Below are 16,716 nucleotides of genomic sequence, written 5' to 3'. Positions count from 1 at the left end.
CCTGGCAGGGTAAGACTTCTCCCAGTGAGCCTTACCACGAAGATGTATGGTCAGGACAGGAGAGGACATGTTACCAGGTTCTCAGTTTGATTTGTAGCTGTTGGCATTTGGCTTATAAACCCTGAGCCGCCTTCGGTGAGCTTGCCTTGGGGTCCCATCTCATTCAGGGTGAACCCCAAAGAGCCTGGAATTTATGGGGGTGGGTCTTGACAGTATGTCCCCTATGGGCTAAATTGAGCAGGCCATTCTGAATGGTGGATCCTCCCATGAACCTTTCTGGGCTTCTGAGTGTGGGACCTTGCTCTTCTTGGGTTGGTGTGGCTTTTACTTCATCCTTTTCCTCACCAGTCCCGGGAGCGGGATGCTGGCTCAGCTCCCTCCTCTAACATTAGACCACAGTTTGCTTCACAAAGGCCTCCTCCTCCTGGTGGTCTCTGGAACCCAATAGTCCCCAGAGCTGGGTGACAGACTGTGGCTTGTTTACAGTGACTTCTTTCCCCTTTCCCTGCTTTGTCTTAGCTTTCTAAAGGTAAACATTAAAATAACCAGGTAGGGCTTGAGAGATGGCTCAGTGGGTGAAACACTGGCCGTGCAAACATGAAGACCCGAGTTTGAATTTCCAGAACCATGTAAAAACTGTTATGGTGTGTGTGTGCCTCCTTCCAATAATACTAATAAAACAGGCCAGCAAATGCCACCCGTTTTAACAAAGGAGTGTTCATGTGTCTGTGGTGATAATGGCTGTCAGCGAGTGAGGTAGCTGGAGCTCCAGCCGGCAAGCTAATGACTTCACTATAAACCAGCTCGGCTCTGTTTTCCGCAGCACAGCCATCTACCCTCTAGGTCAAGGGCAACAGATTCAGAAAGGTGACGGGCAGGTGGGTCAAACTGGTGGTCAGGTCGGGAGGTGGCTTAGTTGCTAGAGTGCTTGCTGGCATGCATGGGGTAATGCGTTTGGTCCCCAGCAGTGGGCAAAAGGGATATGGTTAAAGAATGCCCCCAAACTTCAGATGTGCACCAGATGAGTGTTTTTTGGTTTGCTTTCTAAGTCTTGATTTGATATGACACCCTTGCTTTCCTCTAAACCTGTCTGGCATCACAGATTTTGATGTTAGAGGTGTTCCCAATGAAACAGATTCTATTCACGTGTAGAGGTGTTAAAGGCCCTCCTTCCGTGAGTGAACCAGCCAGGGCTAAATGCTGGCTTTGGCCTTCGCCAGCTGCCCTTTGGGGCCTCTCTCCAAGGTCAAGATCAAACCCTCTTATCTCTTCCATTTTGTCAAGTGAGAGTCTCCTACAAGACCCTCCCCATTCTTGTGGCAGCTCCTGGTGCCCTCTGAAGATTCTAGCCTGTAGGAAGCCTTCAGAGCCCAGCGTCCTGTCTGTCTATTGCACAGACAAGGAAGGGGGCAGTGGGCTAGTGAGTGGGGGGCTGGCTTGTTGAGAGGGGAGAGAGCTCAAGGATGGTATAAGCTCTGCTTTCAAAAATGGGGGCGCAGTCATGTGAGGAGGGACCAGAGTTGCTGGAGCGTGAAGGGAAAGGACAGACAGTGACAGCAGGGACTTGCCAGAGAGCTGCTTGGCACTGGCCTCCGCCACCTTTTGAGGGGGCAAGCTCCCTGTCACAGGAGGCATGTAATTGTCACGAAGGAATGCTGATGAGAGGGATTCCTGACTTTGGAAGTTGGGACGCTTTACTGCATGTCGCCTGTGTCTACCCCCGCTCAACTCTGAGAGTTCATAGCAACACTGAGAACTGCTTTAAATGGGATGCCAGGAGTTGGGAAAGCAATGAAAGGAATTCATGGAAGTGAGGACCAAGCTATAAAAAAAAATCTTTATTTCATGTACCAGGATTTTGTTTTTTTGTCGTTTTGTTTTTAGGTTTCTTCTTTTTAAAATTTTTTTCTGTTAACAGTCTGGAAAAAAAAAAGGACCCACCAAGAAAATAAAATGGAAATTGGTTTCTTGAATTGACCAGAGCTGGGTATGAGCTGTCAGTTATCATAGGAAGCATTGCCCCTTCCCTCCAGGCCCTCTAGCCCTTTCTTGGTCAGTCATGCTGATATTACCTCTCACCCACAAGTCCTTGGGTGGCCTGACCCCAGGTCTCACTGCCTGGGAAGAAGTTCGATTGCTGCTCAAATACTTGGCCAGAGCTCAGGGAGCTGGGACCACAGTTCCTCCGCAGAGAGGAGCAAACGTGTATGGCCCTTTCCTGTGTCTCTAGGCCTTGATCTGGGGTGGTCTGGAATCAGCTGGGTCTTGGGCAGGGCTGAGCAAGGAAGGATAAGGTGCTATTTTTGCCCAGTTTGGAAGGTGTTCTGACCTCCCTGCATATTAACTAGCCTGCAGTACTGAGCCATGGGGCCAAAGGCTTTCCCTGAACTTCTGGGCTGGACTAGCAGATAATCTGCCTTGTGCGGACCTGGGAGGACAATATTCCTTTTCCAGACACAAGACAGGAAGCCATAGAAGCCTTCCTCAGCATGCCTTCCAATTCCAGAGAGTTTCAGCAGAGAACACTCAGAGCAGACCACTGCCAGCATAGCAAAGCCAAGCGGGAGTCTAGTTGATGCGAGAGGAGCAGAGCTCACACTCAGGGTAGGTGGTAGCCTCTCCCCAAGGCTACTAGGAAATGGTTAGCCTGTTCTCGTTGTCTGTTCTGGTCCTTGCCTCTTTGGGGAAGGAGAAGGGGAAACCTGAGTGCTCCCCCAATTCACTCTGGGGTGCAAGCTGACATTTGCCTGGGAGAGTGTTCTGCAAGCAATTTCCACACAGGGAGATCTTTTACCCCAGAAGACCTGCTTTTCCACTGACCCCAAAGACAGCAGGGGACCCGTCTTTCAAAGAAGCCTCCCCACTCACTATGACTGGGGTTATAGCATTCAAAAAGGGAAGGTAAATGAGCTTTGGGGACAGTGTGTCTCCCTGTCTTCATGGCAGGATAGTTGCTCACATAACATACACGAATTTTTGCTTTGACACTGGATGTGGGGTTGGGGGTTGGGGAACACAGTGAGGAGGCACATGGTGTGTGTGTGTGTGTGTGTGTGTGTGTGTGTGTGAGAGAGAGAGAGAGAGAGAGAGAGAGAGAGAGATTTAGGAATGCTCTCAATGTCATCAGAACTGCATTGATTGCTCCTGGCCATTTCTCACTGGATTGGGCTGGTGGCAGATCTTAAAAGTCACATGCAAATTAAGAATGGACCTTTGGAGTTAAAGCCAGTCTGTCCATGAATTGACAGTGAGACACCAAGGCCCAGAGAGGCCACACAGCAATGAAGTCTAGAATACAGATGGGAGCCCTTCCAGGTACGAGAATGTGGTGTGTTCATGCGTTCGAGTGTGTTCACGTGTATGCAAGGTACAGTGGGGGGCACACAGGAGCACAAAGGCCAGTGATGGAGTTGTTGGGCTGGTTTCCATGGCTTTGGAGGGCATAGGTCAGCTGCCTCAAGCCACACCCCCGGCTGTGTGTTGGATGGGAAGGGTTGTCGTTGCGTGTGAACACGAGTGGTTGCTGTAGCGCTGAGCCTAGGGGACGGGTTGTGGGTGTGACTGTGGGTGGGATGGGGGCAGGGGTGCCTCCCCTCTCAGTCAGCAGCACCTCCCTGCAGGCAAGAAGAGACCTCTTCTGCAGTCCCCAGGAAGATGGTAGGCCCTTTCTCCCTTCTCTCTGGCTCTGTGCCCAGCTCACATCTCTCCCAATGGGTTTTACTTGTTTGTTTTAATGGATTTCTATATTTGTTTTCTGTTTTGACTTTACAAGTTCCCTGCTAAATTTTAAGTCCCCCACCCCACCCCGATTTTTGTTTTCACAGTTTATAGCTGGAAAAGAATTAAAAGAAAAAAATACTACTTGATTTTTCTTGCAAGTAAATTCACTTATTATATATTTACATTTATTTATAGTCTGTGGTTTTTTTATTAAAAAAAATCACCACTTGTTTTCCTTTTTCTTTTGTAAAAAGAAACCTTTTTGCAATGTCGTTGTTGGACTCACTGAGTCCCCAGAGGGGCATCAGTGAGTCCACAGACCCCCAAAGGGTCAAAGAGCCCCCTTTCCAGGGGGCTGGGGGCCTGTGAGTGTGGGGGTCCACCATCGCCCCAGGGTCATCTAGTGGCCCTGAGGTGAGGGGTGAGGAGGGACGGCTGCTCTATATCCCCTGGGGGTGGGTGTCTCCTGCCTCCAAGGACAGGAGCTCAGGTTACTGATCCCCCAAAAGCTCCCCCTGAGGATCCCAGGGATCTGGCTTCTCTGTGAGCTGCCAGCAGTCATCCCTTCTCCTTCCCTTTCCCCAAGGCCTAGGAAGTCATCACAGTGGGTTAAGGACCATTAAGGACTGGGAACCTGGGGCTGGGTGGCCCCAAGTGCACCACCTCCAGGCACCTAACGGACAGGGGCGGACCAAGGGCTTGGGTCACCTGGAGGCCTGCAACTGCCCCATTGATGCTGAGTAGAGCTGGCTGCAGAGCCATTGAACTTCCCCAGCATCCCAGGGCCCAGCCAGGGATCCAGGGGCTTGGCAGTGACCATTGCTCCCCTGGCCCTGGGGGCCCTGAGTCTCTATCCTTACTCTCCCAGGGAGGCAGGGCCCTCTGGGGTTAAAGGGAAAAGAATGTGGTTTTATTTTTAAATTCTCCCTGCAGTTAAAACAAAACAGAAACAAAAACAAAGGCAACATAAACCCTAATAAATACTCTCTTGCTTTCTTCATTTTTTTTTGTTTTTTTGTCTTTTTTTCTTTACATTATCTTGGTTCCCTTTTATTTTTTCATTTAAATTGGTTTTTATTAAATGTTAAAATAATGGTACATGGGAAATCATGCATTTTCTTTTAGATTTATTTTCTATTTTAATTTTATCCCTCTTGCTTTGTTTAAAGTTTGTCTTCCCTCGGTTATATTTTTCCCGCATAGCCTGTGGTTTTGATTTTGTTCCTCTTGTATTTTGTTCTTTTTTTTAAAATTTACTTGCTATGTTTTTCTCTTTTTTTGTTGTTTTTTGTTTTTTGTTTGTTTGCTTGTTTGTTTGTTTGCTTTTTTGCGTGTGGAAAGTTTCCTCGTGGCTGCTGCGGTCCCTCCCCCGCCCGTGGGCCAAGCCTCCCAGGTCCCCCCCCGGTTCCACGGTCTTCATACGGGCGTGGTCCGGCGGTTGGCTGTGTTGGCGTGGAGAGAGTCCTTGCTGTCTTTCTGGATACAGTTGTGGACCTGGAGAAAGCTGTTATCCCTGTCCGAGTTGTAGGTGGCGGTGGGCGTGGTGGCAGCCTTCAGGGGGTCCCTACTGAGGGTATACATGGAGATCTCCGTGGACGGCAGGGTGTTGAAGCCCTTCACGCCCACGGGCGAGGCGTCCCTGGAGTGAGAGGGCTCGGTGGAGCGCGAGCTGGAGCGGCTGCGGCGCTGGTAGCGGTAGCGGTAGCTGGGGATGCGGGTGATGGCGGAGGCCTGGAGGTAGTCGGTGGCGCGGGCCGTGGCCCGCAGCTGTTTGTGGCGGTCGATAAACATGTGCACGGCCAGCACCCCGACCATCTCGGCAATGATGAAGGACAGGGCCCCGAAGTAGAAGGACCAGCCGTAGGAGTAGCTGTTCTTTTTGGAGTCACTCTTGGAGGGGTCTCCAGCATTGGCTGATATATACACGATGATCCCGATGATGTTACTCAGACCTGCGGGGGAAGAAGGGGATGAGAAGCACGGGCAGGGCTTGATCTTTCATTTCTATGAATAGATGAACCTGAGGAGGGTAGACCTGGAAGCTCCCTATTACGATTTCAAGTTTTAAACTTTCTTTCTTTCTTTATTTGGGTATGAGTGGACCATGACCTGGGTGTGGAGGTCAGATACCTTTTGGGAGTTGTTTCTCTCCTACGGTTGTGTTGAGTCCCAGGAATGAAACTCATGTTATAAGTCTTGGTGGAGTGCTTTTTTCCCCACTGAGCCATCTTGCTGGCCCTGCCTCAGTATCTCATCATGCTGACTGTTCATAAAGCCCGGAGGGGAGGGGCCAGTGTTGGCAAATATGGGCAGGCAGAGGGATCTTATGAAGCATGAGGTAGTGGCAGCAATTGATACAGTTAGCTGAGTACTCACAACGGTGTTCCCTATCCAGTGCTCCACAAACAGGCTGCAGATGGGGACATAGGGTATGGGGGGATGTTAAACACCGTGCTCAGTCTGCAGCTGGAATGGTAAGGGGGTGCTGAAGTCTTTAGGCACAGTGGCCACAGTCTGAGTTTTCCAAACTGAGGATAAGGCAAGGCCTTACTCCTGCAAGACCCCGGAGAGGACTCGATGAAGGAACACAGGTGAATGTTCTTGAAAGAGAATGACCCGGGACAAGGTCAGTGCTCTTAGGGGGCAGGCAGATCTATTAAATAGTGTATGATACAGTTCTTGTTGTTCTTTGGACATCTGAAGCCCTTGTGATAGGTGTCATGGAACATCATGGAACAGCTAAGCTATCTGACTGTGGGGCCTGCCTGCTCCACTGGCTGGGATGGTGTAGGGCAGTCATCCTTGGCTTCCATTGTGCAGCTGGGCATCATGCAGGATAGAATGGGAAAGGGTGGGTCCCTTGGTACTTCTTCCTCTGCCTTGTTCTGTTTGCTTGTTCTGGGAGGTCAGAGGGCAAAAGGGGTGGGCCTGATGCCCTGAAAGTTACCAGGGTGTCAGCCTTTTCCTCAAGCGGTCAGAGGAAGATAGGGCATTGGGCACAGGAATGGGGGTCTGTGCACTGGAGTCCTAGCTCCTTCCCCTGGGACACAGCCTGTAGCCCGAGCAGGAGATACCACACCCCCATCCTCTCGGTGCATGTCCCTGACTTACCTGCAGACACGAAGAAGATGCCAGCGCTCAGGATGATGTTGTGGCGTGTCTTGTAAAACTCGCTTGCTGCGATGCAGAGGCCACCCATGAAGAGCAGGATCACACTCAGGATCGGGAAGATACTCGAGGCCCTGACGGCCCCTGCAGAACACAGAGCACAGAGGCTCAGTGAGAGGGAAGGGATGGAGATGGAAGGATGCAGGGAAGCTGGGTGGAGGGACCAGCACACAGGGTGCAGGGCTTCACGAATGTAGCCCTGGTGTCCAGGTTGCTTGGCAGCATGAGGAAGGGAAGGAAGGAGGGTCCCTGCTCAGCTCAAAGTCCCCTGAGAGCTCTCCATGACTTTAGGACCAGACTCCAGAACCCTGCCAGATTCACAGGGCCTTGTGTCACTTGGCCTTCACCGGGTCCAGCATCCTGTCTTTTGGCCTCCATGTTTTCTTGCCCTGGCAAGTTGGCCTCCTGGGATGTATCATCTCATGCCATACTTAGCTTCCTTACTAGCATGTCTTTCCTGCTCTCTTTCTCTCAGCAAACTTCTACTCATCTCTCAAAAACCCAGTTCAAAGTCTCCTCCTTGGTATCACCTTCCCTGGCTTCTTTCTATAAAAACCATTAGTTCCCTCCTCCTTGGTGCTTGGAGGTATTTGAGGCTATTAGGAGGCAGATGGAGTCACAGGGCTTGGACTGGAATCTGGCTGTAGCATTTTTAGCTATCTAAGTTTGCCATCTTTGAGGTGTCCACACCTCAGTAAGACAGGGATGGTCTGTCTCCAAGGAGCATTGTGAAGGCTAAATGAGTCACTTTGGGTACTGGATTTATAAAATACGTCCACATATGTCATAGTCAGTGCTTGCTTGTATGTAGATTTTCATTATAAGTCATAGAGCCCAAAGGGCTGTCTACGTCTCTTTTTATAGCTTCCTTCTTCATTTGCTCTTTTCAGAGACACAGGAGACCCCCAGTACGTACCCGTGGAGTGAACGAAGTGGTTCAGAAAGGGTAGCAGGCAGGCTCATTGCAAAGAGATAGTGGAAAAGAGATACTCAGGGCCTTGGGATGAGGGAGCAAGGAAGGCCTTAGATGCTTAGACTTTCTAAGGACACTTAGAAAGGCGATAGAGGGGAGGGTAGCCACAGGGCAGCGAGAGGGCATGGACACACAGGGGAGTGCGGCTGGGTGTGTCTCTTTGTGGGGGGTCAGCATTTAAGGAATGCCAGTCGGGTCCCTGTAAAACCATACTCCTTATCCAGAACCAATTGCATAGCAAGTGACATCATGACCCAGTTGATGCTGGGTTCCTGGAGCTGTGACCAGGCAGGGGATGGAACTGAAGGTCGGGGGCCTGCTTAGATGTTATGGTTGCCTCTGTGGCTACCTCTCCCTGGGTGCTGTAGATTAAACCCAAGGCCCCCCACATCCTAAGAAAGTACTCTACCACTGATCCACATCCTCAGCTCTCCTTTTACCTTTCTAGACAGGGTCTAAATTGTCCGGGTTGTCCTTGAACTCACTCTGTAGCCCACTGAAGTTAGGATCTGTCTGCCTCAGTTTTCTGAGTGCTAGGACGAGAGAGCTCTATCACCAGGCCCTGGTGCCTCTATGGCTCCCTCAGTGGCTTCTAGTCAAGTTGGGGCTTGTAAGTCATGGGTCCTTTGAGCCAAGCCCAGGGACTGGTTATGATATAGTTTGGGGATGAAGATGCCAGGTATGTCTTTATCCTTGTCCTTTTGTGTGGCCAAAGGCTGAGATCTGTGAGAGAAAATCCCCCCCTCTCTCAATCTCTCTTTCTCCCTCCCTTCCCCCCTCTCTCTTTCTGTCTGTCTTTCTTTCTTGACAAGTTCTTACTATGGCTGGCCTTGAACCAGGGATCCTCTCATCTCAAGTACAGGGATTATAGGTATGCATTGCCACGCTAGCTAGGGAACAGCTCCTCTTCCTGTTCTTTCTCTCTTTCCCCTCCCTCCCTCCCTCCCTCCCTCCCTCCCTCCCTCCCTCCCTCCCTCCCTCCTTCCCTCCCTCCTTACTTTCTTTTTTCTTTTCTTTTTTTTTTTTTTTGAGACAGAGCCTTGGAAATCACTGTGTAGCCCAGGCTGTCTTCAAATTCCCAGAGATCTGCCTGCTTCTGCAGTACTGATGATATTAAAGGGACAGATCTGGACTTTTAAACAGAATTTTAGGGAGTTCCTTGTAACCCCACCCCTTACCTATGGTAGAGTCTAGATGCTCACTACTGCTCTTTGGTGAGTAGACAGTTTTATGGTGGGAGCAGAGGACCTGATGGCATGCAGAGTTCTATATCCAGGCAGGTCCCAGATGGAGGTTGGGCCAGAGGCTTACTCTGAAGTCTCAGCACCCTGTCGGAGGGCTGCTTTCCTCCCCCAGGCCTTTGGTAGATGTGTTCTCTTGTAAACTAATTCTTAGAAAATACATTCTGTTTTTAAATGGACCCCAACCCAAGCCCTCATGTGCACAAACATAGAGACAGACAGACATACACGCACATATGCACACATTCATAGTTCATAGCTTCCTTAATTCCCATCAGTACAAGCACATAGGGATGGTGAGTGCTCCCTGACAGCCTGAAGAAGCGAGATGCTCCTTTGTGCTGGGTCTTAACACACTTTACAATGTTGCTGTAATTTAGAGAGGAGAAAACTTGAATTCAGAAAGATGGGGCAACTTGTTTAAAGCTACCTAGCTAGTGAGCAGCCTTCTTTCCTTCCTTCCTTCCTTCCTTCCTTCCTTCCTTCCTTCCTTCCTTCCTTCCTTCCTTCCTTCCTTCCTTCCTTCCTTCCTTCCTTCCTTCCTTCCCTCCCCAAGATAGGGTTTCTCTGTATGACTGTCCTGGCTGCCCTGAAACTCATTCTGTAGACCAGGCTGACTTTGAGCTCACAGAGATTCCCCTGCCTCTGCCTTCCGAGTGCTGGGATTAAAGGAGTGGCTCACCACTGCCCAGTGAGCAGGGCTTCTAATCTAGAACAGGACCAGGGTTCTCCCAGAAGTTTAGGAGGGAGCTGGGAGGTGGGAGGAACTGGACTCTGGATCTATCTGCACTGTGGACTGTTACATAGATGATTCTACCTTTTCCCTATGGATACAGTGGGAGGACTCTGTTCACCCTCTCCGAGGATGTGGCTCTTTCTGCCCGCAGCATGCCTGTGTTCATCAAAGGAGACTGCCCTAATGCAAAGGGACTCAAGACAATCAGATAACCAGCTCTCCTCTTCTGCTGTGAGAATTTTTGTGCCTTCCAGGTTCTGCCTTTTTAAAAAAATTTTATTATACTTAAAAAAAAATACCAATCCAAATTCCCACTCCATCCCCTCCTCCCATTCCCTTCACACACCCTCCTCGCAAAGGTGTGAGTAAAGAGTTCAAGACCATGAAGGGTTCATCCACTGAAACAGTCTACTTGAGCCAATGGAAGCTCACCAACTCCAGCTGGACTTGGAAGGAACAAGCATAGGACCAAACTAGTCCCTCTGAATGTGGCTGACAGGGTCTGCCTTTTAAATGCTCACACCAGCCCCTGGAAGCTGGCCTTAGTGGGATTCTGTCTGGTGGCTGTGGCTGGGTCCTTCTGATTGACAGTGCACACTTCACTGAGGCAGGGATGGCTGTCTGAGATGGAGGGTTCTTTGCTCTTGCCTGGTGGGAGTGCCACCCTGTGCCCGGTTCCTGGGTGTATGAAAACAAGCCTTGCCCCATCTTTATGGAACTATGTCCTGGTGAGGGACATACATGTCATCGACAGCAACAAAGCCAGGATGAAGTGTTCTGACTGAAAAGCCCCGTGGGGTATGTGTGTGCCGGGCTCTGAGTACTGAGAGTGGGGGCATTGTAGGTCAGGGTAAGGAGTGTGCCTTAGTTTTCAGGGCATGGGGACGCACTGGGAAACTAATAGGGAGGGCTGGAGAAGCAAAGTCAAGAGTGACTTAGAGCCTAGAGGAAGGCTGCTGGCCATGGCAGTGGGACGTGCTCCAGTGTGGGCACACTCCTGGATCTGGGCAGAGGGGGGCAAGACTGAGAGACTCTTGGGAAGTGGCTAGAAGTGGTGAAGTGGGGGAGAAGACAATGCTTTACTGTGGGTTCAGACTTGTGGGCTGGCTGGAAAAATACAAGTGGAGGCAAGGAGAGAACAAACTTTGTAGAGACAGGCCAGGCCAGAGGGTGAGGAGGGGAGGAGGAGGGGAGGAAGGAAGAAGGAGGAGGAGGGAAGGAGGAGAGGGAAGAGGGAGAACTCCAGGTTCAGACATCCCTGGTCTGAGGTTTTCCAGGACTATATCCGTGTATTGTGGACCAGGCAGCTGCCTCCCAGGAGATGTGCGTATTAGGTTGTTTATGTGGGCTCCATAGACACAGATGAGGTCTCCCTGCCCTTAGCCCTAAAGCCTGAGGATTGGGGTCCCCAGCATGTGGTGACTGCCCAGAGAAGATGAAAATCCAAACAGGTTTTCTCACAAGCTGCAGTGACCAGAAGAAATGAAGGGGCTTTTGCAAGTGAAGTGTTTGTGTATGGGACACTTGATGGTTCTGTTTCCTTGCCTTCCCTCTCTCCTGGCTTTCGACAGGGTCTTTGTAGCTTAGCCTGGCCAGAATGAGTTGTATAGTCCAGGCTGGCCTCAGTCTTCCGGGTGCTGGGATTATAGGCACACTGCCATAATCAAGCTCAATTCCTATTTTCTGTGTTGGTGGCAGAAGTGACAAATATCCTAAGCACTGGGGAAGAACCATGCTTAGGAAGTCGCCTCTTGCCTCTGCCAAAGGTGGGAGTAGGGGGTAAGTTGGGGTGGATGGTTGGGGAATAGGGACACTGAGTCAACATTCTCTGTTGGTCCTCTTTGCCAGATTCTCTTGGTAAATCATGTTTGTGATCTTGGGCCTCAGGGAACCAACTCCTATGGCCATCACACTGTGAAATTGCTCTTCGGGGTGGGCTCATCCGGTGGACAGCAGCACACAGAGGCCATGCTGTTTCTTTTCTCCATCTGGCAGAGTGGGCGGGTGGCACTTGGTGACCGGGAGTGGGGTGGGGGAGTGGCGTTAGAAGATCCGGCCTGCTGCTGGCTCTTCTGTTTGTCTTTCTTTTTTCTGGCCTCAGGTCTGCACTCTGCGGGCACTGCACTAGGGGACCCATCAGGCCCCCCTCGTTGTGACTATCCTGTGTCCCTGGGATCCTTCCTCAAGGCCAAATTGCCATCTTAACCATTGGCTTGACTTGTACACCAGTAGTCACCATGGTTAGCACACTGAGGGTAACTCCCCAGTTTCTGCACAGTGTTGAACTCTGTGAATGTTAGCCCACTGGGACTTGATCCATTTTAATGGGATTGGGTGTTAGATATGCTAGACTGGAAGAACATTTTAGACTCTTGTATCCTGCCTGAACCCCCTGTTGGTTCCAATTGATTGGTGTAGCAAACCAGCCAATTGGAACAAAAATGAAACTAAATGTGAAATAGAAGGTGTGTGCGTGTACTTGTGTGTTGGAAAGAGGTGCAGAGAGATTGGCAGGGAGAGAGGAAGGGCGGAAAGGAGGGGAGAGAGAGAGAGAGGGAGGGAGAGAGAGAGAGCGTGCTCAGGTGCAGGCGCAGGCTGCCTCACTGACTGTGTGGTCTCTGCCTGGCTTTCCCATCTATATGATGGGGAAGCAGCCATAGCTACCCTCAGGGTGGCTGTGAAGATGAATCAGGCTACTGTCAGGTTGGGGACCCAGTTGAGTGCTCAGCACCCATTTGTTCTCTGTGATGCCTCATGGAAGATGTGCTGAGGCTACTTGGGGGCAGCATTGGCTGTGTTGGGAGAGAGCTGTATGAGCATCTCTGATGGCCATGATGCCTGGCCCTGTGTCTCAGTTTCCCCAGCTCTATATGTAGAGATCAGGAAGGAGTACAGCCAGCTTCTCAACTTCTGTGGGGAGGAGCCTGGGCAAAATGTTCAGGGCATGTCCCCACTGGGTCAGGAGATGTGGCTGTTATGACAACAGAGTGGGTGTGGCTATTGTTTCTCTTAGGCTTTAAAAATAATAAAAGATCTATATTATCTGTCTATCTTCTTTCTATCCATCCATTCACCCATCTATTTATCTATCTATCTATCTATCTATCTATCTATCTATCTATCTATCTATCATCTATCGTGTAGGGGTGGTGAGAGCCTGTGTGTATTGTATATGAGTAGAGGTCAGAAAACAAGTCATGGGAGTCTCCTTTCATGTGGTTCCCAGGCATTGAACTTGGGCTGTCAGTTTTGGCGACAGGCTGCAGGATGCTGCTGGCTCTCTCTTGGGATTTAGGTTCCTGAGATGGGTGTTCATTAAGTGCAGGCTGTGATTCAGCAGCCACTAAACCAAGGAGGACTGAAATGAGCGTGAGGGCGGAGTGGAACTGACCTGGGCAAGGGCAGGAATGCTGGTGCTGCCCTGCACTGTTTGGCTACTAACCAGGCGCTGGACAGACTTCCTTGCTGTAGGACTTGACAACTCCCTGACTGCTCTGACTTCTGGTGGAAGGTCCCTGTCCCTTAGTCCCTGCTGAAGGCTTGGGCAAGGGATGCGTGGTGGAGATTGAGCCTGGATCCTGGTCCCAGAAAGGTCCTGAACAGCATCTCTTTTTCCGGGTCTCAGTTTCCCCCATATCTGTGAAATGGAGGCACGGGGCTGGTGGCCCTCCTGGAGGCCTGAATTCAAGAGCTTTGAGGACGTTCTTTCCCTCCAAAACTTGTAGGGGGCAAACCTCAACTCAGGGACTCCCTCATGTGTTCCCTGTGGTGGCTGGGGAGTGTGACCTAAGCACTCCTTATTCACTGGAGGTTCAGAGAGATTGAGGACTTACTTAAGGCCACAGAGCACAACTCTTGTAGACTATTATTTTAAGGTGTGTTGCTTTTGTTTATGCTGCATTTGTTTAACTCTGTGAAGCTGTGATTCTTTGCCTATCTAAAACACCTGACGGTCTAATAAACACCCCATAGCGAGACAGGGGAAGGGATAGGTGGGGCTGGCAGGCAGAGAGAATGAATAGAATGGGAAATCTGGACGAGAAGAAGGAGCAAGAGGCTGGGAGGTTGTGCACACCTTTCATCCTAGCTCTTGGGAGGCAGAGGTAGGTGGATCTCTGTGAGTTTGAGGCCAGCCTGGTCTACAAGAGCTAAAGTATATGCTCAATTATGTTCATAGCAGCATTGTTTGTAATAGCCAGAACCTGGAAACAACCTAGATACCCTTCAATGGAAGAATGGATGCAGAAAGTATGGAATATATACATATTAGAGTACTACTCAGCAGTAAAAAACAATGACTTCTTGAATTTTGCATGCAAATGGACGGAAATAGAAAATACTATCCTGAGTGAGGTAAGCCACACCCAAAAAGAGGAACATGGGATGTACTCACTCATAATGGGTTTCTAGCCATAAATAAAGGACATTGAGCCTATAATTCATGATCCTAGAGAAGCTAAATAAGAAGGTGAACCCAAAGAAAAACACATAGTTATCCTCCTGGATATTAATCTTCATCAGGTGAGGAAAGGAGACAGAGACAGAGACCCACATTGGAGCACTGGACTGAAATCCCAAGGCCCAAATGAGGAGCAGAAGGAGAGAGAGCATGAGCAAGGAACTCAGGACTGCGAGGGGTGCACCCACACACTGAGACAATGGGGATGGTCTATCGGGAACTCACCAAGGCCAGTGGGACTGGGTCTAAAAAAAGGCATGGAATAAAACCGTACTCGCTGAACATAGCGGACAATGAGGGCTGCTGAGAAGTCAAAAACAATGGCACTGGGTTTTGATCCTACTGCACGTACTGGCTTTGTGGGAGCCTAGGCTGTTTGGATGCTCACCTTACTAGACCTGGAAGGAGGTGGGAGATCCTTGGACTTCCCACAAGACAGGGAACCCTGACTGCTCTTCGGGCTGCTGAGGGAGGGGGAGTTGATTGGGGGAGAGGGGGAAATGGGAGGCGGTGGTGGGGAGGAGGCAAAAATCTATAATAAATAAATAAATAAACAAAAAAATAATATAACAAAAAATAATATAACAACAACAACAACAACAACAAAAAGAGCTAGTTTAGGACAGGCTCCAAAAGGCTACAGAGAAACCTTGTCTCAAAAAACAAAAAACAAAACAAACAAAAAAGAAGGAGCAAAAGAACAAGGAGAGGAAGGAAATCAGGGGCCACCCAGTCACCCAGCCAGCCACGAAGTAAGAGTGAAAGTCAGATATACAGAAGTAAGAAAAGGAAAAAGCCCAGAGGAAAAAGGTAGTTGGGATAATCTAAGAAAAGCTGGCAAGTTTCTCAGGAGGTCTTGTCTATTCCCCTTCCCGGGGGGTGGGGGGGGGCTTGTATGTTTCTCTTAAGGTTCTCCTTGTTACCTCGCTTCTCTGGGGTCGTGGACTGTAGGTTGGTTGTTATTTGCTTTACATCTAGTATCCACTTATGAGTGAGTACTTATCATGTTTGTCTTTCTGGGTCTGGGTTACCTCACTCAGGGTGTGTGAGGTAGAAGGGAGAGTGGCAGGAGCAGGGAGGGGAGAAGAAGAGTGGGAAGGATAACATGAGGGAATAGGATGGTTGAGATGGGGGAAGGACAGAGAGGAAGAGCAAGAAAAGAGACATCTTGATAGAGGGAGCCATTATGGGGCTAGCGAGAAACCTGGCACTAGGGAAATTCCCAGGAATCCACAAGGATGATCCCAGCTAAGACCCTAAACAATAGTGGAGAGGGTACCTGAACTGGCCTTCCCCTGTAGTCAGATTGATGACTACCTTAATTATCATAACAGAATCTTTTTTTTAAAAAGATTTATTTATTTATTTTATATACAACATTTCTTCCATGTATGCCTGTATGCCAGAAGAGGGCACCAAATCTCATTATAGATGGCTGTGAGCCACCATGTGGTTGTTGGGAATTGAACTCAGGACCTCTGGAAGGGCAGTCAGTGCTCTTAACCTCTGAGCCATTTCTCCAGCCTCATCACAGAATCTTTGTCCAGCAACTGATGGAAGCAGATGCAGAGATTCACATCAAAGCACTGGCTGAGCTCCCAAAGTCCAGTGAAAGAGAGGGAGAAGCGGTAATATGAACAAAGGGGTCAAGACCATGATGGGGATACCCACTGAAACAGCTTACCTGAGCTAATGGGAGCTCACCGACTCCAGACTGACAGTGGGGGAACCAGCGCAGGGCCAAACTAGGCCCTCAGAATGCGGGTGACAGTTGTATGGTTGGGGCAGTCTGGGTCACTGGGAGTGGGACCAGGATTTATCCCTGCTGCTTGAACTGGCTTTTTGGAGCCCATTCTCTTTGAAGGGATACCTTGGTCAGCCTAGATATAGTGGGGAGGGCCTTGGTCCTGCTGTAAAGTGATGTGCTAGATTTTGTTGACTCCCCATGGGAAGCCTTACATTTACACTCTCTGAGGAGTGGATGGAGGGTGGGGTGGGGGGAAGGTGGAGAGAGCAGGAGGAGGGGAGGGAGTGGGAACTAGGATTGGTATGTAAAATGAGAAAAGATTGCTTTAAAAAATTAATTAATTAATTAAAAAAAGAAAAGCTGGCAAGAAACAAGCCACACTAAGGCAGGGTATTTACAAGAAAGTATAAGCTTCTGTGTGATTTATTTGGGAGCTGGGTGGCGGGCCCCTTGAAGAACAAAAGACCAAAAGAGCAAAGAGCCCCAAATAATAAAAAGAATAGAAGTTAAAAAAAAAACCCTACATACAGCCATCTGGAATTTAGGCCCTTTTGTTCCAATTCCCCAACTTAGACCTTGGCACCTCATTTTCCTGTTTACTGCAAGCTCAGCGTCCTAGGAAACCCTTGAATAGCCTGGTAGGGTAAGTGGAGGTAGGGACAGAAGGAAGAA

At 49.6% G+C, this 16,716-nt stretch overlaps 1 protein-coding gene across 1 annotated transcript in view; it reads right to left on the bottom strand.

The window, feature by feature from the left end:
- Nucleotides 1–1,817: 1,817 nt before the first annotated feature.
- Cacng2 (calcium voltage-gated channel auxiliary subunit gamma 2) overlaps nt 1,818–16,716 on the bottom strand; it is a 128,539-nt gene continuing 113,640 nt past the window's right edge. Inside the window, exons 3-4 of the mRNA XM_057791494.1 lie at nt 6,832–6,972; nt 1,818–5,672 (exon numbers count right to left, since the gene is read on the bottom strand). Coding sequence (XP_057647477.1) covers nt 5,137–5,672; nt 6,832–6,972 — 677 coding nt within the window. The 3' untranslated portion in view covers nt 1,818–5,136. The remainder of the gene's footprint in view (nt 5,673–6,831; nt 6,973–16,716) is intronic.

The sequence above is a fragment of the Chionomys nivalis genome, chromosome 17, assembly GCF_950005125.1.
Source record: "Chionomys nivalis chromosome 17, mChiNiv1.1, whole genome shotgun sequence".
Classification (NCBI taxonomy): domain Eukaryota; kingdom Metazoa; phylum Chordata; class Mammalia; order Rodentia; family Cricetidae; genus Chionomys; species Chionomys nivalis.
The sequence above is the reverse complement of the archived record's forward strand: the minus strand, read 5'-3'. Positions and strand labels throughout refer to the sequence as shown.